The sequence below is a fragment of the Falco biarmicus genome, chromosome 6, assembly GCF_023638135.1.
Source record: "Falco biarmicus isolate bFalBia1 chromosome 6, bFalBia1.pri, whole genome shotgun sequence".
In the NCBI taxonomy this organism is placed as follows: Eukaryota; Metazoa; Chordata; class Aves; order Falconiformes; family Falconidae; genus Falco; species Falco biarmicus.
The window spans coordinates 9,631,238-9,658,648 of NC_079293.1; the positions used below are offsets into that span (position 1 = coordinate 9,631,238).

At 36.9% G+C, this 27,411-nt stretch overlaps 1 protein-coding gene across 1 annotated transcript in view; it reads right to left on the bottom strand.

Annotated features, from left to right (window-relative positions):
- Window positions 1-1,340: 1,340 nt before the first annotated feature.
- The window catches only part of MEI4 (meiotic double-stranded break formation protein 4), an 80,653-nt gene continuing 54,582 nt past the window's right edge, over window positions 1,341-27,411 (bottom strand). The window contains exon 5 of the mRNA XM_056344794.1: window positions 1,341-2,867. Coding sequence (XP_056200769.1) covers window positions 2,616-2,867 — 252 coding nt within the window. The 3' untranslated portion in view covers window positions 1,341-2,615. The remainder of the gene's footprint in view (window positions 2,868-27,411) is intronic.

The window sequence follows — 27,411 nt, forward strand, 5'->3', positions numbered from 1 at the left end:
TGGGATTTAGTTCTCACATTAAGACACCAAAATGCACGTTCGTGTCAGTGAGCTACATATCTAAGCTAATGCTATCATGACTGCTGGATTCAGTTGCCTATGCAGACATATTTAGTGACAGCGTCACTGAAGATGCTCCAGGGTATCAGAGACATCTAGATGAAGAGAGGAAATGTGACATAGGACTCTCAAAAAATCTGCAGCACAGTCCTTTCGGGGTGCAGCTGCAGACCCAACCCAAAACACTATACTTTGTAAGTGCTTCATAGCTTAGACATCCCAAACATGCAGACATCTGAATGCACATGTCTACCTTTGTGCACCTTCATCTTGAGACGAGTCCCACCTTGGTGAAATACCTCTTGAAGAAACACAAGATAACAATCTGTGTAATAACTATTCTGTTTGCAGAGGTTATTGCTCCTACCAAAGTTGAGGTATGCTCATTAATGTGGTTCAGCTGCACTATTTAATTTTGCACTGAAACAGACATGGAGAGCCCAGGTAATCAGTTAATAGCACTTTTGCAGACAGGCTAGTGTGTATCTAATTGCTGCAATATCATAACATGGGGAACTCTCACTCTGCACTAACACTTTCAAAGCTGCATAACGAACAGTTTCAAATCCTTGTCAAAGCATAAGTGACATAGTTAATTCCATCTCTGGACACAAAATCCCTTCTCTCTGTATGTTGTGAAAAAGATTTCAAAAACCATGTTGCAAGTCAGCAGTTACTTCAAAACTTATCAAGGAGGCATGTATTTCCAAAATATCCATTGTTCTTCCAGTGGCCTAGAGAGCTTGCTGGTGAGAATGCTACAATTTGCAAAGAAGAAAATATGTGTCCATTTGTGCTTGAGTTGCCTTACTAATAAGAAAAATATTTTTTGCCAATAGATCAGCAAATATGCTGTGGTATGCAATCTAGTGTTGAAACTGTTCTTTATAACAGGAGCCTTGAAACAATAGATATTTTGCTATATACAGACTGCAGTATCCTCCTGTGTTCTGTGTTTTCTTTACAAAATACTTTTGAATGAAGCTTTGTTAAGAAATGAAAATGAAAACTGTTCTATTAATTAGATACCAGTTCCTTTTGTTTATTCCTTTCCTTGCTCTTTTTGTAATCACGCTTTCCGTGCTGTGAAGGGATGTGGAACAGTAGCTCCTGAGCAGCTACCAAACTTACATATTGATTTAATTTTATTTTCTTTAATTTGGCTAAACTTATCTGATTTTCTAATGTGACTATTAAGGAATACTTGTTTTGCAAATCAAACATTTCTGTTGAAAGAAATTTTGCTAAAAGAAAGCATTAAACAAATGTTACCACTTGACATACCAAATATGAAGTTTAAGAAACAAAGCAGTGGCCAGTGTATAAAGAAGTATAAGAATCATTCTTTAGGGAGCCAATTCAATCAAAGTACCTTGTTTTGTAAACTTTTGTAAATACTAGTGCATTTTACATATATAGAAACCAAAGTTTTATTATCTGAAATAAATGCATTCAAATTAACAAGATAAATCACTTACATTTTTAAAAAAGTGGTGTTTCAGATAATTTTTATGACATAAAAATCAATCCGATGAAAGAAGTGCAAGGGGAAGGATAAGGACTAATGCTAAAAATATTTTCATATTTACAGTGAATATGCACTATTAGGAGACATAAAACTACAATGTTGTTTATCTGTTAGAAAAAAATGCCATTCAGCATAATAATTACCCTCTAAGTTTATCAAAGACTCTGGATTAGTTAAGGTATTGCTGAAGTCATATTTTAAAGGCCTTTTATGTTTAAGATTATTTCTGTTACAATATGTTGCTTTGATTATTACTATGAATGTAATTCCATCACACAGAAATAAAAATTTAAAAATCAGATAACACAAATATTCAAAGGGGATTTTATCAACATTCATTAATTTTGAACAGAAAGTTTTAAAGTAATCATGAAATGAATTAAATTTCTTTAGATTAGATCCTTGAAATCATTAGTCAATTTGGACCAAATTAGGCCTACTGTGCCTACGCGGGTAAAGCCAAGCAGTATACAATAAATGTAGGAGTTGTAAAACTGAGCAGCAGATTTAGTTTGCTCAGGTTAATGACTCTTTTGAATAAATCAGAAACCAAGACTTTCCTGTAAGAATTTGCAGCAGTAAGTTACCAAGTTTTAAAATATTCTTGTTTCTGCCAACCAGCCATTGTCTCTAAAGCACACAGAAGCTATACAACTCTTAAAAGAAAGGCAATACTTTCCTAATTTGGAAGCTTTAAACACACGTTGTGTCTTGACTTTAAAATGCATAGCTATTATTTTAATCATCACCTGAAACACTTTCTTTGTTGCCATTTTCACTGTGTACACAAACATCAACTTACTGTTTTCCATTATGAGAAAAAGCATTTATTGAAAACAGCACCTGGATTATTAAATATTTTTCTGTATTTAAAATTGGGAAAAAAATCGCATTATCTCTGAAACTGCTGTATAGCACAGTAGTTTAATGTAAATATTTTCCAATTACAACAATTCTCCTGTCTGGCTTGAGAATTTTCCAATGCAATCCCACAATAAATGCACTATTAAAAAGCAGTCTGCTTGTTTTAATCAACTTGTATTTGAGCTGAGTTCAAAAGAACACTTACTCTCCATAAATACAAAGAAAACAAAGGGAATTCATCTGAGAGATGAAGAATAATTTGATCAAGGTTCTTCAGAAATTTGATTTTTTCCTCTCCATCGTAGTCTGAGCTTGAAACGTTACTTTCTTCTGTCTCATTTTGAAGAAGTTGTTCCAGAATCATGCACAAAAGAAAAATATTCTCATACTGGGTAATGTTATACATTGCCTGGATCTGGGAATAAAGAAAAATCAATACATAAGCACAGTGTGAAAATGTTTGTGCAGCCTACCATCTCAGAAGACAGTTTAAGGAATAATGTTAACATTTACAGTAGTATTTATATAATCAGAACAGCTACACTCTCAGTATGATTACTTCTAAGAAATATTTTCCTTTTTGTGATAACAGCCAAAAACCTAACTCTCCATCACACTCCCAAATGGAAAGTCAACATAACCTCCTGTTCATGAGTCAGAGGGTTTCGCTACCTAATTATCCACAGAGATGACATATAATAATGATTACAAACAACAACAATAACAACAGTAGCTTTGTTTGGTTTAGGCATATCATTAAAATTAGTGGATTTCTGTTTTCTGACAAACGAAATAACAAGTAAAAAAAGAAATTTTTAAATATAGACAATCATCTATTCAAATAACACCTCTAGAAAGCAAATTAAAAGTTCAAATTATTAATCCAAATAGAAGATACACAAGCCAGTACTACATATCTGACTCGGTTACAAAGTGGAAGGGTCAGTTTGTCAAATACGCTCACTGACCAAACAACAAATTTATCAAAAGCCTTACAGCTTTATCTAATATAAATTTACCTGTTCTGTATTTGGAAACTGCAGTTCCAAACTGAAGTTTTCAGAATCTCTGCTGTACATAGGGAATAACTGGTAAGATAAAAACTTAAACCTTGGGCAGCTGTCCCTGTGAATTGAAATTCTGTGCCCTTTACAGCAAAATCTACCAATAATATAAGATGACCTCGTTCTGAAAAGCGCTGCAATTACAATAGATAGATGATCAGAACTGAAGGTAAAATCATAGCTGCTAGAAAATTATGCACTTTAGAAAATGGACCGATAGGTCTAACAAGCCTAAACAACTGTTTGGGTCTGTGGGACAAAGCCAGATGGGCTTAGGTTTTGACATGGGTCTATGAATCAGCATCAAATCATTTTACCCACCCTGAACCTACTAGCATACTGCTAGATTTCCAAAGTGTGAAATTTATTATATAATGGTGTTTTTTTACAAACAACGTAAGTTATTTTGGATTCCAGTAGAATCTATCAAAAACACAGCACTTTACCTTCCTCAGGTAAGGTTGCTGCTGTCTGCCTCTGCGGTAGATGGTGGCTCAGGGGCTGCTCACTGTCCTTCTGAGCTAGTAGCTCTTGAACCTAAAATCTGTGTTGAAGCTCCCTAGACTAATATCTTTCAGGTAGCGTGCCACCTCAGGGATGACACTAGAGATACCACAGCCAAAGCCTCAATGTAGCAAAGTCATTTTGCTTTTTCTAAACATCTTGAAAATTAGGTTAATTACTGAAAAAATATTATCCCTAGCCTTGCATGCTCCAGTTCTGTCTCTCTGGAACCTGGCAAGAAAAATCCGCAGTTCAAAAGCTGCTGCCAAGAATTTGGTATTGTCATTCTCATCACAACAGACGGCAAAAAAATATAAAAGGACAATAGTAAGTATTTGCATACTTTTAAAGTCCAATTAAATCCAATTGTGTAATTAGGGAAAACAGAGGTAACAAGACAGTCTGTTTCTTCAAATACCAAGCAGCTGACTCTAGGACAATTATGCCTATACACCGATTGTTTTGACTATTAACTAATACTGGTGAGATAATTGTATTTATTTTGCTTATTAGACTAAATTACTACTTTCTAAGTTGAGAAAATAACTGGTATTAATGATTTCCTGAATCTCTACAGAACAGATGATTCTGAAGGCCTACAAATTCTGCTTTTTAGACTTTAGTGTAGGAGTCATCTGACCAAACACAGGCATCAACAAGCTGAGACAGTTATCCTTGGTTCCTGTTTTAGCCAACAGAGGCAAGCATGGGGTGGGACTCAAGTTGCCTGAATGTAGGTATCTGTTGCCATTTTGGATGTCCAAGGGTATCCGAGGCACATGCATGAGCAGAGCTTTACGTAAGAGTTAACAGCCGTAAACCCAAAGTACCACCTTAGGGCATCCAGTGTGGTATTAGATGGCTGAGTTTTGGCAGCTGAGTAGTTCCCAGGGTCTTTCAGAATGTAATTCATCCCACTCTAAACCAGATCCACAGATGTACCATGTCCTGAAACTCTTTACAGTGATAAAAGTACATAAAGTATGATTGTAAACATAAATTACAGTTCTATGCTTTACGTTTTTGCTTATAACATTGTACTTCTAGAAGTACAATGTTATAAGCAAAAACCTGTTTGATTCAGGTGTTGGCCTTGTAAATTCACTCAGATCTTTCTTTCACATGAGGAATCAATGGAAAATGTTTTAGAAAGGCAAATTATGTCATTTCACTTATCCCCATAACCTCAGGCTCTTCCAAGCCGTTAAGCAATTGTGTTACTTTCAGTGGGTCTTGAAAAGTGCAACTGATTGCAGCTTAGTAAACTATCTAATTGATTATGGATAAAAGAAACCACGAGCTAACTAATTCTTTTTCCTCTGCAAATACTACTGCACTAAAGGAAAATTATTTTAGCTTCACCGAACTGACTTTGAACAGAAAGGGTAAGTCTGATGGCAAGGAGGAAGTATTTTTTTGAGGTAATTGCTTTTCAGGGGACAAACGCACTTTAAAATATTGTTTTATAAAACCAGGGGTGGGGAGGGGGAATTGGACTAGAACACTTTCTTGCTCAAGACTTATTAACCTTTCCGACCCATTTAATAATCTGAACAAAATGCGTCTCCATTTCTTTTGTTAGATGTCTTCTGTAGCGCTAATTGATGCAGAAACTACCAATGCAAATTTATGCCACAGAATTTGTAGAGGAATACCTTTACTGTTACCTAATGGTGCACAGTCACATAAAAGACCTCTTAAGTGTACACACACACGCGCGCGCACACAGCTAGTCCATCCAGAAAGTTCAGAAGGTTTGTCTGTAAAGCAAACCTTATAAATATACGCTACAATTCCAGAACATCTTAATACCAACTTTAAATAACACTAATTCTGTTTTTCAGAAAGTTCTTTAATATAATGAATCTTTTTACAGATCAGATTAGATGGGTAGGCAATATGGGATTTGGACACTGGGTTTTTTGGTGACACTAGTCCTTGCTGATTTTTCCTCACCTAGTATTTGGAAATGTGTTTCTTCACAGTAAGATGCATTTTGCATGCACCTGAGTTTGGAAATTAACTTTTGAAATTATTTGCTTATTATGATATGTCAAACCAAAAAAACTCCTCAAAGTTAATATTATTTTTTTTAGAATTATTAATAAAATAAGATTGAGCTCTGTATAAGATGGGAACAAGGGGTACAAGGATCTCCTGGCTGGATTTGACAATTTGCTAATCAGAATTCATATATTTACATCACCGAGTTCAGAATGCAGCAAGTGCCAAAGCTTTTGGCTGAAATTAATTCTTCAAGCTTCTCCTACATCACAGGGTGGCCACCTGGAATAGCACACATATTGACTACATAATCTGAAAGCAGGGAAAAAGATCTCTAACCTGTCTTCTTTATAATGAATTCATAAACCCCAGTACTAATACGTTAAAGGAAACTGCTCAAAACCGTAGGCAGCGATGACAGTCAGAAAGCTAAAAAGCCATCTGTGTTGCAGGTCCCTGGACCTTTATTGCACTTCCTCTTTGCAAAGCAACAGGTCAGATGGCCCTGTACCAAATTCCAAGCCACAGCTCTCTTATTGGACAGATTTGGAGTTGGGGTCTTCAGCAAAATTTTGGACAATAGGGATCTGAAAGCAAAGAATTAACCAAAGTAACCTTCACAGAACAGTGGATGTAATTTTTGAAGGTTATTCAACCAGATTCAGAAAAAATCCCAAGTGATATTCTAAATGCAAGTTTTGCACTTAGAATATTTTTGTTTTCTTGTTTTACAGTATCATGCACATTTGCATAATTTATTGAAATGGCCTCAATAACAGCAATTTTAAACAAGAACAAGAGAATAAATATTAGCTTTGAAGAAATTCTCTACTATTCTTAAGCCATTCACCAGCCACAACTCATTACTTCTAGTGAAGTAATCTGCTGAGGCCGGAATTTTCACATGCAGAAGATGGATGTTAACTTCTAGTATAGCTATGTAAGTTTTATTTCTTTTATATCTCAAAAGACCTACAGAATGGGGAGAACACTCAACCAGTACAAATAAGAATTAGATGGAAAGAAAGACAGTATGTCCATGGCAACTAGAATTTGCTTCCACGTAACTCAGATACATATGTAGACTATGGACAAAGTATCAGCAACATCTGTATGCTTTCTGGAATAAGCCAGAAACAGCTCTAACTCGAGAAAAATTCTTTTTGGTTTAGAATGGAACATTGAAATGCTGAAATTTCTGCCAAAATTAAAACAATTAAAATTAATTTAGAGGCACCATTATGTTTGATTACTTACAAAAAGTTTTCTTCCTCTTCTATCCTTATAGTTTATTTAACATCTGTTCAGGCTTTTTCAGTCCCACAAAGATACCAAGTTTAAAAGTATATTGCAACAAATAACTATACACAACATGATGCTATATAAAATACTGACATACTGATACAAATTTTAATCAAACTGGATAGTTAAGTGTTTATATACCTCTGGTGTTTAGAAAGTGATAAAACTGACAGTTCTAGAAGATGGCTATTTTAGCAGAGAATGTTCTGCCCAAATCTCCTCAATCCATCATACTCTAACAGTTTTGCTTCTTGTAAATTTTTTCTTGCAACTTTTGCCACTTCCATTTCTTTGCAAACTTTTACTATTCAGCAAGGATGTAACTTTTATGCTAGCAAAGTGTCTTTTCTATGTCCCAAGAAATTCTGTTTCAAATTTCACTGAAATATCATGCTAGAAGTTGGCATTTCTCTTCTTTTACATGCAAATTATTCAGAGAAGCATAAAGGGTAGACCAAAATAAACAACGGGAACTGCTAAAGCGTGGCTAATATTGCCCTCAAGAGAAGCAGAGGCAGTGGGCTGCACCACCAGCTGCTCGCCTGAGATCACTTAAGGAGGACAGAGGGCAGAACAGAACCAAATCTGCCATCTAGCCATTTCCAGCAAAAATCCCCCATGGCCCATCCCCTTCTCAGTGAAGCAAATGGAGCCATTTTTTCTTTAGAAAATTCTTTAGAGCACGTGGAAACAGGCAAAGAGCATGCATCTTCCTTGAAATAGTCTATCACCAGCCAAGACATCATCGCAGCAAATAGTTCCAGCACCCCTTGTTTCCTTACTGAAAGCTGCTGGTACAGGCAGGTACATGTGCAGACTGAATTCTTGGCAAGAAAATTCAAATTCATGGCCTAGGGGACCACAAAGTGAGTGCAAGCTGATGTCCCGTGTAACACAGAACAGTCAATTTAGTCAAATTAATTCGAAGTGTTTGAAGTGGAGCACGCCTGTTAGAAAATGACTAAGCTTGATTTACACGCTTTTAGATATACACAATCCAGTATATGCTGTTTCGTGGTCAACTACCCCAACTCTTTTTCTAGATTTATTTTATTTGCTGTCTTGGCTTTCTGGAAGTAGGAGGGATTGCTCCTTCCAGAACTATAACAAAGGTGGATATGAGACTAAATAAAGCAGTGACAAACTAAATACAGCCACTGATACCCACAGAAAAGAAAACATCTGTGCTCACTATGCCTGCATATAGGAGGGATGCTTCTCTGAAAACATTTTCTGTGTTTTAACATGACAGTTGTCCTAACAAGTATATCATTATCAAATTAAGTCTCTAAATGGAAAGATATTTGGAAGCATCACTTTTTAGGTAAAAAAGTTCCTAAATCATCATAACGAAAAATAAGGAAGAAGCAACTAGCTGGAAACCTATCAACAAGTGATCATCATTTAGCAAATTTTGTGTTGTCTAAGGTAACGCTCACAAACCTAAGTTTTCAGTAAAATCAACACTGTTTTACTCTACCTACCCAGTCTGACTCAGAGGTTAACAGAAATGTATTTCAAGAATGACTGAATTGTTTCCTCAAGTGGCAATATATTCTCATTTTATGAACAAAGATGAAATATCGCAAGGAATTCTGTTCTTGAACGTTCTCCCTATCCAGGCTACTCATTGCTGCATTCCAAGTTCTAAACACAAGGCAAACATTTTTCAGTGTGGCTTGTATGTTTGCATAATATGCATTTTACTTCAAAACAACATGGGAAGCCTTTTAAGTGGATGTTCCACAAGTGTGAAAATAATCTCTATGTGCATCATTGAGATTTACAAAACCAACAATATACATGGGACAAGAAAGAACACAGTAGGATAAAAGAGGTTACCTCTAACTGCTGTTTAGTGTTTAAATAGCATGCTGATAAGCATCTCTAAAATATTTACGGCAGGCATGCATGAAAGACTTTACTAGAAATCTTTTTGTTCTGATTTTTACACTATTGTATTTGGTTAAAAGGTAATTACCTTACAAATTGCCATGACTCAGGATTCAGTTTTTAGCTGATTAGCATTTCTCTTTAATAGCTTCTTGTTTTGTTATTTGAAATGCATGTTTCCCTAACATCCCTCCCAGTAATCATAATACTCATTAAGCACACCAATATTCACCTGCCAAGAAAGTTCAAACTAATTTACACCCTCTTTCAGTTTCTAAAGCAAAATTCACATCACCTACAATTCCTTATTTAAATTTATACAAACCTGCCCCCCCCTTCCCCAAACTTTCAAAGTATTTTTGTCTTTTATTGTCTTTTATTCAATGTGATTAATAACTGAAGCATGGGCAACAAACTGGAAGGAGTTGCAAGCCATTGCGGAGCTGGAAAAATATGATATAGCTGTCATCATGGAAACATGGTGGGATGACTGACAGCTGGAGTGCTGCCATGGAGGGCTGTAAACTCTTCAGAAGGGATGGGCAAGGGAGGAGAGGTGGTGGGGAAGCCCTGTGTGGTAGGGAGTGTTTTGGTTGTCTAGAGATTTGTGGTGGCAACAAGGTTGAATATTTATGGGTAAGAATCACATGGAAGGCCAATGGTGGGAATCTATTACAGACCACCACACCAGGACGAAGAGGCAGATGGAATATTCTATAAGCATCTGGGAGAAGTCTCACAATCACTAGCCCTTGTTCTTCTGAGGGACTTCCACTTACCAGATGTCTGCTGGAAATACAGCACAGCAGAAGATAACTTCCTGACAGAGCTGGTGAGGGGAGCCAGCTAGGGGAAATGTCCTGCTGGACCTGCTGTTTATGAACAGAGGACTGGTAGGTGATGTGATGATCAGAGGACATCCTCAGCATAGTGATCACAAAATGACAGAGTTTTCAGTTCTTTGAAAAGTAAGGAAGGGGGTCAGCAAAACCGCTGCCATGGACTTCAAGAGGGCAGACTTTGGCCTCTTTAGGAGCCTGGTCAAGAGAGACCCTTGGGAGATAGTTCTGAAGGGCCAAGGAGTTCAGGAAGGCTGGACATTCTCCCAGAAGGAAATCTTAAAGGCAGAGGAACAGGCTGTCCCCATGTGCTGAAAGATGAGCTGTCAGGGAAGAAGACCTGCCTGGCTAGACAGAGCTTTTGCTGGAACTCAGGGTGAAAAAAAACCAGAAAATGTACCACCTTTGGAAGAAGGGGCAGGCAATTCAGGAGGACTATAAGTATGTCGTGAGGTTGTGCAGGGCAAAGATTGGAAAGGTGGAAGCCCAGCTAGAACTCAGGCTGGCCACTGCCGTAAAAGATAACAAAAAACGTTTTTACAAATACATAAGAAACAAAAGGAGGGCCAAGGATAACTGCATCCTTTATTGGATGTGTGTGGGGAACATTGCCACCAAACCTGAGGAAAAGGCTGAGGAACTTAATGCCTTCTTTGTCTCAGTCTTTAAGTCAGAGCAGTTATCCTCAAGGGTACTCAGCCCCCTGAGCTGGATGACAGGGATGAGGAGAAGAACGAAGTCCACATATCCAGGAGGAAACAGTTTGTGACCTGCTGCTCCACTTAGATGTGCCCATTTCTATGGAGCAGAATGGCATCCACCCAAGGGTACTGAGGGAGCTGGTGGAAGAGCTTATCAAGCCACCCTCCATCATTTATCAGCAGTCCTGGCTAACTGGGAAGGTCCCAGAAGACTGGAGGTTATCCAATGTGATACCCATCTACAAGAAGGACAGAAAGGAGGATCTGGGGAACTACAGGCCTGTCAAGCTGACCTCAGTGCCCGGGAAGGTTATGGACCAGATCATCCTGAGTGTGATCACACAGCACGTGCAGGACACCTCGGGGATCAGGCCCAGCCACCAGGGGTTTATGAAAGGCAGGTCCTACTTGACTGACCTGATCTCCTTCTATGATAAGGTGACCTGCCTACTGGATGAGGGAAAAGCTGTGGATGTTGTCTAATTAGACCTTAGTAAAGACTTTGCCACTGTCTCCCACAGCATTCTCCTGGAGAAACTGGCTGCTCGTGGCTTGCACAGGTGTACTCTACACTGGATAAAACGCTGGCTGGACGGTCAAGCCCAAAGAGTGGTGGTGAATGGAGTTAAATCCAGTTGGTGGCCTGTTTAATATTGTTATTGATGATTTGGATGAGGGGATCGAGTGCAACCTCAGTAAATTTGCAGATGACCAAGCTGGGGAGGCATGTTGATCTGCTTGAGGGCAGGAAGGCTCTGCAGGGGGGTCTGGACAGGCTGGACTGATGGACCAAGGCAGTCCTGGGTTAACAGTTGGACTTGATAATCAAAAAGGTCTTTTCCAACCTAAATGATTCTATGAGTCTATGATCTGAAATTCTAGTTGTGTCACCTTTATTTATATTATCACTTTCTACTCAAGTAGCTCCCTAAGATTCAACAATTCTGCTTAGAGATCAAGAGCAAACCATATGCAGAAATGGTCAAGGAATTGCTAACCTCTGTGAAAGTTAAATTACAAAGGAGAGAACATCAGCTAAACTCTTGGAACAAATGATTCTACACCATGTGCAATGAGTACAGTTCTGAGCAACATGTCAACAACATTTTAGATGGCCCAGCTAGCCTCACGCTAGAGAGGTTTCCAAAGCAACAAGAATCTTGTGAAAATGGTTTCTGCCCAGACATGATAATTTGGGATACTCTGGAAAATACTTTTGACAGGAAACAGAACAAACACTTTAAATTCTATGACCCCAGGGGAAGACACTTAGCCCTGAGACATTTATGCATCATGCTTCTTCCACATACAATTTAGCATGGTCATGTGCTAATAGCCCTTCATATGACACAGAAAATTACAAGAAATTCCCAAGCCATCTTAAGCAATATTATTCTTATCTAGTAGTATGATTTCTAAAACATACTGAAAGAAATTAAACATACCAGCAGTAGAGCATTCAAGCTTCCATTTTGGAGTAAGAATCATAATAATTGCCTTACAAGTTACATAAGAAAGACACAAAGTTTTAAAAAGTAAATTATAATTCCTGCTATCCTGTTAAAGCAAGCTAAAATAAGAGCCACTAAGAAATCTCACTTAAGAGAAAACCACCAAAAAAATGAATACAGAAACTTCTTGGGATAATTTGAATTTATAAACCTACTTTACTCCAATCTACAAGGCATAAACTTAAACTGTCATTTCTGTCTTACATGGGTTTTTTTTAAGTCTATTCTAGAATAAAAACATTCAGTTCTTCACAAGCTGAAGCATGAAATATGTTGGGGGTTTATTAGTTTTTTCAGAAACTAATCTGAAATAAAGCTTGTAAAAGTATCTATCATAGTATGGGTCTTTCCAAATCAAACGGGCTACTTAAGCATATTTCTAACTTTTTTAAAAAAGTAAAGTTCTAGACCAGACAGTCACACACAAAGTCACTATTAGGGGAAAAGGAGAAAGAAACCAACAAAAATAATTTAACGCAATTTCTCAGTTATGAACACTTCAGTACTAAAGAAAGGTTTGTGTTGTGTGTTTTCATTCCTGGTTGAGGAGGAAGAATTGCCTCCATTCCTGTAAACTCATAGGAAAAAGAAAACTGTGGAAAAGCAAAGAGGCTTGTCAATTTAACAATAAAGTAAAAAAAACCCTGGTTTTATCTCCCTCAGATGTATGCTTCCCTCCAAAAGGAACCTGAAAACAACTCACATTGACTTTCAACTCCAATGAGTCATAAAAAACTGACAACAGACTATACCACGTACTTTGTTATGTATCACCTTTCACCCCATCTTCCAAGTTCTATTGGGACTTCTGTTTCTCTATCCATGTTTTGCTTAGCTTTCAGGGAGTCAAAGGATAGATGGATGATGATTTAATTGTGGTTATGAATAAGCTGCTAATAACTAGTGGAAAACAAAACAATGACAAAGACTGAGGCCTTAGCACATAAAATAAAATCCAGATTTTATAACTAGATCTTCAAGTATCATATCAAAGTTATTTTAACATATCAGAAAAATATCAGAAAAACAACGTAAAAAAGCAGAAAAAATGTAAGCTGTCAACCCATCAGTTTCCCCATTTAATAGTTACTGCCCATATGAAAAGTAATGAGCAGGACACCAAAGAGTTCTCATATTCTTTCTTCTTTTCAAGTGTCCTTAAAAGTGGTAAGGAAGCTTCTCCTGACCAGAAATGCTATGGTCCTTTGATGGCAGCTGATGTCTGAATAGGCCTTCCCAGACAGACTGTGTTCTGTTCATGGGCAGCCCTGTCTGTCCTTCAAGATTTCCACTCAATTCCCTGGGTCAGCCTTACACATATCAAGCTTCTTTTCAGCAGAAAGGGGAGAGATAACACATTCATAACATCACTTCATTCTCTGATGTGCATTTCTTTAATTTACCATAAGGAAGTGTAGGAGTACCATATGCAATAACCTATTGTTAAAATAAAAGATGTTGTTTGTTGTCATAAGAAATAATATTCTCATCCTACAGGAAATGTCATAAAGTCCACAGCAATGCTAGTATGTTGAAAGTAAACATCATACATAGAACATTTTTATAGGTAAAGAATGACAATAAGGTAATAAAATAGTTCTGAAAAACAACAAAAGCAGCAGCAAGTTCTCTATTAATTAAAACCGTATCAGAAAACAATGGATTGCTGAAAAATACAGCTGTATTGGTTTCAAAAGATTTGACAGAAGTTTACGTATCTTTAGAAAACGCACAAAAAATAAACAGCAATCACTCTGTTTTAGTATCTTTAACAAACACAACTCAGAGTAATGCAAGATTCATGTTCATTAGTACTTAACCATAATTCATTCATTTTTTAAAAGAAGGTTTTGAAAATGCTTTTCATCTCATAAGGCTTTTTTTTGTTTGTTTGTTCTTCTAAAAGCATGATAACCTCACCCCACATTCAGCTTCACTTACTAAAATCATCTCTACCAATACTAGGGTTGGTAAGTATCAAATGAATCTAAGCAAGTGGCAGATGGCTGGTCTGAAAACAAATCAGAGTAGTAGGTTATCACACAACATGCATTTTTATTGCTTGCCACAGGATATTGTGAAAGCTGAAAGCTTGCACAAGGAGAAAGGAAACAGCCATATGATAGTGAAATCCACTGATAAACATGTAGAACAGCCGCTCTCCACCTTAGATAGCCAAAATTGCTGGATACTGGGGGAATGTTTCTGGAAACATCTCCAAACTCTTCCCTGCATGTCTACTACAACTGCTGTCTGAAGCAGAATGTTTGACCTCTGGTTTGACAGCACGGCCATTCTTGTGTTCTCCTACCTTCCAATCTACTTTGCTGCCCTACCCACTGCCAACAAGTTACTTTAGAGAAGAAAATCCTCTTCCCTTCTCCAGGCAAAGTAGAGCTTTGTTTCAGCTCTGGAAGTTTGCAACCAATGGCTCTATATGCACCACAAACTTCAGTTTCAGTGAGTTCAGCCCTTCCTCCAAAGCCTTAGGCAGAATCCATCATGCCAGGATCAGAACCGCAGAGGAAAAAAAGCCTCAACAGAAGCAAACTTAGGGGCTTTTGGACTCACTGAAAACGCAATACCTACTCAAAGCTTGTATTTATCTGCAAAAGAAAACAGAAAAGCCATGAAAAGACAAAAGGTAACACCTAACAGAGCAAGAGGACTGATTCTAGGCACTGCCCTGTGTGAGGAAAAGGACAAAGCTGGTTGGATCACAAGCCTCATATGTTAAGAAAAAAACCTGACATCTGCTTTCTGAATCACTTTAATCCAATGAATCAAACTCTCTGTATACTTTTCATAAATATAAAAGGATAACGTTGAAGACAGGTTTCCTTCTAATTATGCGGTTATTTTTCCTTTTCTGTAAGTCAGATGCTGAATATTGCAATGTTCAACTAAACCAACTTTTGTCTTTGGTTTAGGAAGAAGTGTTTTATTTACATATTTATGCTTCCTCTAGTTTTGGAAAAAAAATCTTACATTTTATTGTACAGAAAAAATCTTTAGGAAAATATTTATATTTCATATAAATATAATGTTTTCACAAACCAGTTGCCTAAAATGTATGAATATTTCCCTTAGAGATGATTATGAAACAAGACAATAAAATATGGTGTTTCCATGATTCTAGCATCTGCCTACAACATCAGCTTTCCACTACAATTATGTCACCAGACCCCTAAACCTCCTCCCAATTTTCAGAGACCACCACCAATGTCTTCCAAATTTTACCTGGAAGACTCAAGAGGCATGGTAGGATATCATAATATAACAAAAACTGGCCAGGATAGAAAAGCAGTGCTACTTTCTTATTTAATGTATTTAAAACTATGTGGATTACGTATGTAGAATAAAAGGATTAACAGAATTTAACTATATGAAAATGATGTTGCTTATTCAGCTTAAATGTGTGAGAAATTACAGAAGCAAAATATTTAATTGAAAATCATATGAAATAAAAAATACCATGAAATCATGAGTACACCACAGTGTATCTAGAAGTTTATATACATGCTGTAAAGCTTAATTTTAGAAGCAATTACTCTGACAGAAAACATTACAAAACAAAAAATTGATCAGGTTGCTTCCTACAGTCTTTTTAGGCTTGGCTTTACAGAAACTAAATGGGTATGACTGAGCAAATATGGTTTCTCTTTCAAATTTTACTTCTCCGTTAGTTTTCCATTACACTTTCCTGGAAAAACTTAAACCAGTACTATTCCAGACCTCTTCATATTTTTGATTTGTTTGTTTGATTTTTTTTCAAATGCCACAGCAGCACAGTAGTGTAAATAGGGTTTTAAGGGCTTCAGACCAGCAGTTTAGAACTGGTGTCACAGTAAAACCAGTGCTGAAAAGCAGTGATAGGCAGTTCAAGACTGGCCCTCTAAAATTCATCATGGCAGAAATAACTCTAAAGACACATTTAGAAAGATCCTTTTGAAACCAAAAATCTTCCACAGCTTGTGTGAAAATTGTAACATCCTGACAGAACACAAAAAAGCAAGGTAAACTTAAAAGGGATTAAACTATAAATTGATCATCAAAGGCCAGCTACTTTTTCTTTCAATTTTTGAAGCAGAAAAGAATGTAAAAAATACACGGGCAGGATTACGTACAGGAAAGTGCTTTTAATTCTAAAAGTTATGATACCAACTGAAAAAAATCATGGAAGAATTACTGAAGAAAGATCTGTGGTCTGAGCATTATTATTAGGTGAAACATACTAGGTTGTACCAAGACGAGAGTCCAACGATACGCCTAAATCTGGAATAGCATGACTCCCATTCAAGGTAGTTTGGGGCAAGTTCTCTGCTATGCAAGTCAGTTTGGCCAAACGCGTATGATCGGACCTGCCCTCTGGATTGTTCTGTCACTCTCAAATATGTCAGCTGGGAATGGCCCAACTGGCCTTAACTAAAGGAAAAGATGCTAGAGAGTGCAAAGTTAAGCCAAAATTTGGATGAATAACACCAGCATTTTCAGCAAGCACAGTCATTTACAGCGAGCCTTATTTCTTGTGCTAGCAGGATGCCATTGAGAAATGCTGAACCTGAGAATGCCAAGATTTGAAATGACCTGGAAGAAAGCTGAAGAAAATCAAGGAAGATTTACATATGGTAAGAGAAGCACGTGCTTTTTCACTCTTTGGTATCATTTCTTATGCCAAATCTTCGACACAGCTCAGTAAGACTACCTAGAATTGACAAGTAGTGAAGAGGTACAGGCTTATTTGTACTTCATAGAATCTGTTTGAAGTATAATGTTCTGCAGTTGAATTGGATATCTAACAGCTGAGCACCCTAGCAAAAGTACAGACGGTTTTATCAAAAGGCTGTGCTAAGCCAAAGACTTAAGACCCAATAAAGCTCAAAATGACCAGAAGTGCACTCTGTTGCACTCTCCGAAAGGAGACTATTGCACCCAAACTACAGGGATATCATAGAAGCTTAAAGCAATTGAGTTTGAAGCAGAAGCAGCATTTCAATAAATAATTAGAAACAACAGGCCAGTTGGAGCTGAAAGTTATGTTCAAAGCGAAAAAAGATCTGAACAAAGCCAAATGAAACAGCATCTGCATTGAGAAACCTAAAAGACAGTGTTTCAGGCAAATGACTGAGTTGCTGGTGGACCTGTTATAGAATGCTGATATCAACATACCTGTAGGGGTCCATATGGGATCCTGATAAGAGTTAGCAAGCTAAAGAAACACACTGTCATTCATGTGAACATGGTATGAGAGCTGCATAAAAGAAATGTCAAGGTATCAAAAAACCCAGCCATAAACAACTGCAGCAATAGAATAGTGTTGTCAGTCTGTGACAGCACTGGAAGTCAAGAACATACTTGCACTTGGTGGAACTGAATTTTGTAGAAAAAAAGAAAAAAAAAAAAAAAAGATTTCAAATTAGCTTTCAGCTAAGGTTGCGACGTCCTCTTATGGCCTGAACCAGCCATACTACTAGGTGAATTAGATCAGAAAACCTCTCCTGTCTTCCTTAGCAGTTACAACTTGCCCTGCCATTCCTTTCCCTGCTGTGCTCCCATCTCCATCCTTTAGGCTCTCCTCTATTTTTTCCCCTCTCCCACCTCAAGATAACAAAAGGTAAGGTAAAGTGTCCCATTGGCCAGACCATGTTCTGGGCCAGGAGTGGAACCACACGAATCTGAAATACACAGGAGGTTGTATTTCATCAATTACCACAAACTGTTTTGCTCTTAATGTCTCTGAATTCTGAACCTGGTAAAAATAATTTTTTTTATTTGATCTGAACTTCCCATAAGAACATGGTCTTGGGGGGGGGGGGGGGGGGGCGGGCAGAATCAGAGTGGAAAATAAGCAAATCTGCAAACCGAAGAAAAAGAAGATGCTCAGAGGGCTGGAGCGCCTCTCTTGTGAAGACAAGCCGAGACAATTGGCGTTGTTCAGCCTGGAAAAGAGAATGCTCTGGGGAGACCTCATAGCCGCCTTCCAGTACCCAAAGAGGGCCTGCAAGGAAGCTGGAGAGGGACTTTTTACAGGGGCATGTAGTGATAGGACAAGGGGGAATGGCTTTAAACTGAAAGAGGGTAGATTTAGGTTGGGTATAAGGAAGAAAGTCTTCCCTGTGAGGGTGGTGAGGCACTGGATCAGGTTGCCCAGAGAAGCTGTGGATGCCCCATCCCTGGGAGCACTCAAGGCCAGGCTGGATGGGGCTTGGAGCAACCTGGTCTGGTGGGAGGTGTCCCTGCCCATGGCAGTGGGGATGGAACTAGATGATCTTTAAGGTCCCTTCCAACCCAAACCATTCCATGATTCTATGATAAATCTCTTCATTTTCACTTCAAAACTATGGATGTTTTGAAGGGGATCGAAGTAGCAGAATAATTAGCAGTGTCTAAAACACAGCATGCTGCTTCCACAGAAAGCAGAGTTTAAAAATGCAATTAGAATATGGTACTTAGCTAAAGAATTTCAGAGCTTAGTACAGTTTACAGAGGTTACAGAAAACAGTCCCTAATCCTCACCACCATTAAGAGAGCGCATGACCTTCTGTGTAAACAACAAATCGTATCATGCCAACAGAGTTAAGGTAACTGACATTCAGAACAGATTCTCAGAGATGATTCTACTCTTTCTGAAGGTGCCAGAGTACTTGCCAACTACCAAATGAGCACACAGTAGGCAAAAAGCAATGCTATTGACAGATTTACTGTACAAACAGAATGCAGTGTTAGATATAGCATAATAGTTATTAAAAATTTGTCCTGAAAAGATCAGAAAAATTCCAAAATTTCAGAGGATGACTAGCCTTTCAAAAGGATAGCTAAGCTTCAGTTTGAGACAGATTTTTTTATTTTTTTAGATTATTTAAATAGTCTGGAACAAGAAATAAAGCATCTTCCTAACTGTGGACCAGATGTAATAATTCAAAATACCTGCTATTTCATTTTATGCACAAAGCTATTTAAAATAATCTAATTCTATTTAATAATTACCAGTAGGCAATATAAACAAGAGCGTAGCAATGCTTCTTGAAGTGCCTTTAGTAATACAACAGCATTCCTCTTTTCTCTTTGCTACTTTAAAACAGATATAACGCTGCGAATTTAATGCAGTTTAACATAATTGCTTAATTTATTAGGCAGGATTAAAACCAGTGTGAAATATATTAAAATAACATATTAACAAATCAAACTAAATACACAGGCCACCTAGCTCTTCAAAATTATTTCAGATGAATGCAGGAAATACATTAATACAAGTATGACAGAAAAATCATTACAGATTGACTCATTAAAAGAGGAGAGATGAAACAAAATCAAATCCTATCAAAATTAAGGTGCACAGATCATCTTTATTATGCTGTAACTGACGCCTAGCAAATTTCTAATTATTAGAAGGCCTAGCCTACCTAGCATAGTAATCATAACATTACTAATGAGTGAAAGACAGCAGCAACATAAAGAAAACCTATTTCAACACTCAAACTTAATTTATTAGACAAAAGTCACTATCCTGAATCTGACCTTTTATACATTCAATGATCTTTTAGAGAATATGTATGCTATAATAGAGGGAAAAATTCTGGGATAATAGAGCAATTTACAGACTGTGAGCAAATAAGAAAGAGACAACTGCTACATTTTAACAGCCTTAAGGAAGCCATGCAATGCATTCGTTCGAGTTTCCCTGATGAAAGCAAATTAGCCAATAAGGAATTAATTCCCAACTGTTTCTGCTCCTGAACTGAACTCATTTAAATCGAATTCACGTTCTCCTATACTATATTGGCATACAGCCATTGATTTAAAAAAGATTTTAAGCTCTCCAGTCCACGAACTCTTAAAAATTTCTTATTTATTTTTGTCACAGGCCTATCTCTCTTCCTTAATACTGTATATTTTATATTCCCTTCTGGAAATGGAGGAGATGGGATTATCACCATGTAGAACTATGGTTCATTTAACATTCTTTTCAGTTCTCAATCCTCTGGCCAATAGGAATCGAATAACTTTGACTTCCTTAATCCTAAAGGGTTACTTAGACTTCTTCCACCTACTGCTCCCTCAGTGGGATCTCAGTCTAGTGTTCGGAACTGTATGATGTCAGCCCTGGGCGCTTCACCTTCCTATAAAACTTCCTTGATCACTAATTAATCTCTTTCCAGAAAAAAATATGCCCTGTGATTTGTTCCAAATCCTTTTGTCCCCAGGTGACACATGGATTTAGCAACAAGCAGGAAATCAGTTATATATTTCTTTTTTCACCCCAGCTCTTGAATGTCTGAGATTACATCAGAGTTACCAACTCAAACGGTTGTGTGCAGATGAGGGAACTTATTGTCTGGGTTCTACACTGATTTTAATTCCACTCCTTTTTGAAAAAAATAAAAAGAAGGAAAAAGAATTAAAAAAGCAAGAAGCTATGAACTGCGAAGCATTCTTTCCTTTTACAGGAAACTCTTGTTTTCAGGGTCAGAAGAAAATTTAACCTGTTGTGAAAGATCTTCATGAACATCATCCTTGAAAGGCACAGAGATAACAGTGGTTCAAGATGACAGTAAGGAAAACTAAATGGATCAGCTGGCTGTGGTAACACAAATGTATGTACACAGATCTAGTATAAATACACTTCTTAAGGGATTATAGTGAAAACTGGAAAAAGTAATACATAAGAAGAATGTATCAGACCTCTTGGATATGTCTACAGTGTGAGGGTAGGCATCTTGTCAAACTCTTCTCAAACTAGACCTCATCTGTGTGACGCTAATGCCCTTATTTCAGTGGATCCAACTCTGGCTGTACTTGTGGAACAGCCAAAAAGCGCAGCCTCTCCAAGTACGATCCATGGAACTGGCTTCCTCTGAAAAGTGATTGCCATTAACCATCTTAATACAGTTTGAAAATCTTCAATGAAAAGAAAGATTCATCCACTCTATCATTAGAAAGAATGAAGTTACCAAGAGATAGATGACCACAGAGAAAGGCATTTCTCTAGGTAAGCACACAGACTCAAACTAGGAGCTGCTCCTCATCTGGGAAGATAAAATTCAAGCAATTCCAAGGGTAAGTCTTTTGATATACCATGATCTTTCAATAGCAAGAATGGAAGTGATGCTAGACACAGTATATGCATCTTCTGCTAGTGTTGAAACATGAAACCAAAGACTTCTACCTTGATAAAGTCAATGGCTTTTACTGCTTTTCTTTGGCTTTATTAGAGTTAACTGACACAGTTGTTAACATCAGCAATTGTACAAAGCTTTCTGAATTTCTCCTTAATGGAGAAAGAAGGTGGTAGAACCTGAAGTCAGCTTCTTGCCTTCTTAGTCATCAATTGGAAACTGTCATTGGGACAAACATCTTTCATTTCACAGCTCTATTTGAACACTAAGTTCATACCGCCTCACGTAAGACACAGCCTTATTGCCAAACAAAAGTGCACAACAGCAAAAAAGGAGAAATATATTTGACTATTAGCAGGACTGTAACAATAGGAAGAGTCAGATAGCCAAGAGAACATTCTTCCTGAACCAATGCTCTTTCTCACCTCATTTTTGGGGGGAAAAAAAAAAAAAAAAAAAGTCTGAAGAGATCAGGTGGGTAACACAATATTTTTATGGAAGTAGTCCACATGCATTGTTCCTAAAAGCAATGACCATTTGAGGGTGGGAAACTACTGTGACAAGGAAATAATTATTCCACTCATATCTGGTCTTCCCATCCTTGCCACCAGGTGCCCCATTGTCTTTCTGAAAAAATGAAACCACTTTGGAAACATTCAGAAACACTGAATGAGGGTTTTCAAGGGAAATTTGCAGCTTTTGAATTCTTCAGCACATTTAGGACTCTCTGTATAAACTGCAGCCTCTTCTAACGATCACAGCACTTCCTGAATCTACTCTTCTTATTCACCCTTTAGGATCCATTGTATGTGGATCCTCAGAGAAGCACAAAGTATTGGCTGAAAATCACTGCCTTAGAAAGAAACACATCTGTAGCGATACCAATAGTCCAAAGTGAAAAGGTAAAGCAGGGAATAAAAAGATTACAGAGAATTTGCACATATGACAAGAATTTTCATGGAACATCCACAAAGAGAAAGTAGCTAGGAAGTTCTTGCACAAGATCTGGAGATCAGGAAAGAAAATACACTAGATATTACCTTTCAACAAAGGTATCTCTTTCTCAGATGCAAGTTTTTTTCACCTTCAAATTTCAATGCCACCTAGTTCTTCCATAAAGAAAAGGGCAGTAAAATATTCAGTTTATCTTCTTTACATCACATACTGGTTTATATATTTCTGTTGTAACCCTCATTTGTTTCCTCTTTAAATCACAGTCTTTTGTTCTCTCAGAATAAATGACTTCACAAGTCTAAAGCTATTGGCTTTATCCAAACCCATTCTAGTCTGTTACAAATTTTCTGGAAAAACATTATCACATGACCAAGATTGCTAAAACTCATCATCTATATATGTATCAGTTTATCTCACAATCCTAATAATATTTTAGAACAGTTGTTCTGCATGGGAGTAATGGCTAAGAACCTATTTTCTGTACTTGGTAAATTACGCTAAATTTAAATAACTCACTCTTAAGGGTTAAACAAAATAATAATTAATTACAGTTATGAGTAAAAATTACACTAACCTCAGTCTTCAAAATTTAAATCTACAATAGCTAGCATCACCTTGCTATACTAACTGATGAAAGAATAATGACAAAATACTTGGGAACGTTTTTTAATTTGCTGCTTTTGCACGCAGTATGATTTATCTTAGGATTTAAAACTGTGCTTAATTGCATATTAAGAGATGGCAATAAGTGCAACAAGATTCCATTAATGCCACTGCCTGTCATCCTTCATATTGAAAACAATCTACACTAGCTCACCTATAAAATGAACTCGCAACAAAGGCCTACTTCATGCAAAGTAGCACATTAATATTCTACACAGACTGTAATTGCCATTCTGCTGGCTTTATAATATTCATGTTTGTAAGCAGTTTTGAATAGCAGTCAATGACTTGTTCTTTTGGAATGCTCCCCTTGCATTTATATTAAAAGGCTTTGAGAAGACAGTCACCGACTGGTGGGAATAATTTTGCAGGAACATAGATACATTTTTCAGGTTTATTTTGACTTTGTGGAAGTCTGAAAGTATTTCTTTGGTCTTTGTTTTCAAAAAAGTTAACTAATCCAAGTACAGAGATTACTCCAGTAGCTGCAGTATTCACTAGAGACAATCAAGTTCTGAATTGCTTTAGAAGGATACAGCACAACAGAAACACCATTAGAGCATATTGACACAGATGCTTAGAAGACTAATGCAAATTTGGCAATCTCTTTTAAGAACAAACTCTGGATGCTAATGGGGTGAGTAGGTAAATAAACGGAAAGAGGACTAAATGCAACACAAATATGAATGACCGATAAGAAAATTAGCATAACGCAATAGTTTTAATGTGAAACCATGAGACAGCAAGACTTGAAAAATGTAATGTGTTTGACAAAAGTTATCCTGTGCTGCTAACCCTTCTATGTTATCCAAGTGTTGTAGAAAGTGACACAACTGTTCTCTACGAATTACCTTCCTTGTTTAGTCCCAGACTTGTTTTGCTGTGCTTGTTAATCAAATGCAAAAATTATATAAGTGGTATTTCAAGTGGTATGGTAGAGAATTTAGTATGCTGTGAAGAACAGCGCAATCTGTTACTGTAAGCCACTGATTAGGATGTACAAATGAAACTCTTCCTAAGAAAGTAATTCTCTGTACAAAAATGGGACGTCGGAAGCACTGTTATGTACTGACTTCATTTCAAAGGACATATGCAAATCTCCTTCCCATTTCCAACTTGAAATAAACGATTCAGGTGCTTCAACTAAGGCAAACCACCTAGGGTTTATAAACTGCAATACTACAGGTGAGCTGCACAGAAAAAAAAAATTAAGAAACACCCATTTCTTAAATTTTCCTACTTCTTAGAATAAGCTGTCTCCCACTCACGTCTACTGCTGTCAAGGCTATTCTGGAATATTCATCTTTTTCCCAGCATGGTACCAGGAGCTTACTGAAAGATCTCACACTGGGAACTAGGCATAGAAGTGGAAGCACTGTGATATTTTTTCAGTTATGTCCCTCTGTGATCTAACACTCAGTCTTCCAGTACCAAGAATGTCTGGTTGGTTTTTTTTTAATCAAGAAACACACAAGACAAAAATATGAATATTTACTAAAAATAAGATTAATATCAGTTTAGCTTCTAAACAGAGTCTGCCAAAACTAAGAAGTTCAGAAAGGAGGAATATCAACAGCCTTAGAGCAAACCACATTGTGAGATGACAGGGAACAATTATTAAAAATGCAAAGTTGACAGAGTTGCAAAAAGATGTGAGAAGGGTAGCAAAAACTGGCTGACAGCAAGAGGTCAGACAGTGACTCACTAGCCCGCTTTGAGAAGTATACCCTAACTAGGAAATCACATCTACTGCTCAAATATTAGCTACAAGCAGGCACACAAATTAAGAACCAGAAACAGTAAGATGGCAAGAAATCAGTTATTTTAGAATTTACAACTAGACCGTCCTTGTTTGTATATTATCTGCAGCATTTCCTTAAGCGTGTGACAGGTATTATTACTCTACTTTGTGTGTGTACATCAGATTGCAGAAGGCTGATATTCTACACAGTCCGTGAAACCACAACAACCCAGTTCTCTGTTGCTGCTTTGCTTACCTAGAAATCAGCTCTCAAAGGTTTTTCTTTTTGCTGCTGCTGTTTCACGTCTTATGGTACAGTTACTTTACCCTTCCTAATTCCAAATTTGTATCCATTCAGTGGCATTTCTACAGCACAATGGGCCTTGAAGGGAAGAAAAGAGCTTGTAAACCCAAACTAAACAAACAAGCTCATATTTTTCAGAAAAAATATTTTGAATTAAAAGTTCTTACAGCAAAGAAACATAGAGTAGAAATTCTCTTTTTAAAAATAACTCCAAGTCCTTAGCGATCATGTATCTGAAAGTATTAAATAATGTATTATGTTTTTACATAGTCTTCCATTTTAAATCTATAAGGGCCCACAAAGACCACACTGCTTGATCTGAAAGTTCAAGGTAAAAATCATGACTTTTTTCCCCAGAAAATGAATTTATCATCTTTTCTGAAAGATACAGAGCTGTATCTTAAAGATGATAAACTACGGAAGTCATTATTTTTCCTTGTAAACTGCCAGCATGTCAGCTGAATTTTCCAAGTATCAACATTACAAATGGAAAAGTATGCTGATGTAAAAGTGAACCTATTAAAAGAAAACGTGAAAGCAAAGGTAAAACACTAAATAATCTATAGGTAAGGAATAGAAGAGGAGGCAATTAATAGCACTGAAGGTAAGGTAAAAATTTATAATGCAAGTATCTGATGAGAGAAGCTAAAGGGATCATAGAATATCAGTAACTAGCAGAGTATGAAAAAAAAACCCAAAACAAAACAAAAGTAAGAACTCTGAAGCATGTTAGGAACAAAAGTAAAACAGATAAAACCCAGATACCCTACTAAATGTAATTAGGAAGATTTTAAGTAGTCATGAAAAAAAAATATCAAAAATAGACAAGTGGTTTCTCCTCCAGTTCTGAAGTGGAAGAGGAAAAGAATATTTCTATTCCATATGATATTGTGGACAGAACTGAAAATGTGAAACATCATCTGCAACAGCCTAACACTTTATTAAAAGATGCTCTCAAGTTCGTTCCAGAACCTTTTTAGCATTTCTCACTATGAATTTATGTCAAGACCCACACTAAAACATCAAACATATATACATATTAAGCCCTAGATCACTGCTTGGAAGATCTATTTCAACAGGATAATGCATTTGCCAAAAGGTGGTGGGGCCTGTCTGCTAAGGAACTTCTTTTATGCTAGTACAGTTATGAACTAACTGCAGCACAGTACTGTCCCCTATGTTCACGCTGAATATGAAAAAATTATGACGTTTCCTGTGTAAAAAGTGTTTTTTTAAATGCAAACATAATATTTCAAGGTTTGGACTGCAAATAAGGAGTATCAAAGAAAGCAGACCTTTCTTCTACCCCAGAAATATCTTGGCACCTAACAGATATTTGATTAAATCACAAAATCATAGTTTACTCTTACACAATTAATTTTAAAATAGCATAAAGAAGTGGAAAAGTAAAATCTATTATTATGGCTAATCATTTCAGGGACTGTAATTATTTCTCAAATAGTATTTGTAAGATGCCAGTTTATTTAAAGCATCGCAGTTCACTGCTTGTGTTCCTGGATACAATTGGCAACTAATAAACCCCATCTATGTTTTATTTATTAACTTAGCAGACAGACATGCACTTACTAGATTTTGTATTAATTGTTAGTATCTCCCTACAGCAACGAAGCCCTGAAGGTCTTGTTAGAAATATGTCAACTGCAACTGGATGCCTATATCTGAGTTTGTTTTTCAGATGTAATGCCTTTACACATAACTATTCAGGTGTCTTGGAAAAAAAAATAAATTAATTTTCCAATTATAGAAACAAGTAGAATCTGATAAAAGAACTGCTCATGCTACTCCTGCAGATCCTTAATAAAATTAGCAAGGGCAATTAAATCAATACACCTCAATTTCAACACAATTATAATAAAAATTCCACAGACTGCACTGTCAACCTAGTTTTATAACTACACTGATAGCTAAAAATTCCTGAAAATCTTGCTATTTCACATGATGCATTTGACTGCAAATTCTGACTCTCCTTACAGTTCCTACTGAAAGGAACATGGGAATATGTTCCTTAGAAATAAGCTGGTCTTCTAGACTCTTAGCTTTAGATTTTTAATTTTTTTAAGTCTTTTTTTTGAATTTGGAACTTAGCACAGGCTGGTATTTTACAAATAAGATATTAATGATCGAATGGCTACAGGCACCTCATCTTTGTGAGTGAAATTCTAGAAATCTGCCTCCTGCTGAGCCAAATGCAATTTTTAAAAAAATAATCAGTGCCTTGTGCAGAGATTACAATAAAATTTGCCATGGTTATGCTATACCAGTACCTGCACATGTGGGAATTCATTGGGAGCCATCACACTGGTGAACAGATACACCACCCTCAGTTGCTCACAGCGCATTCA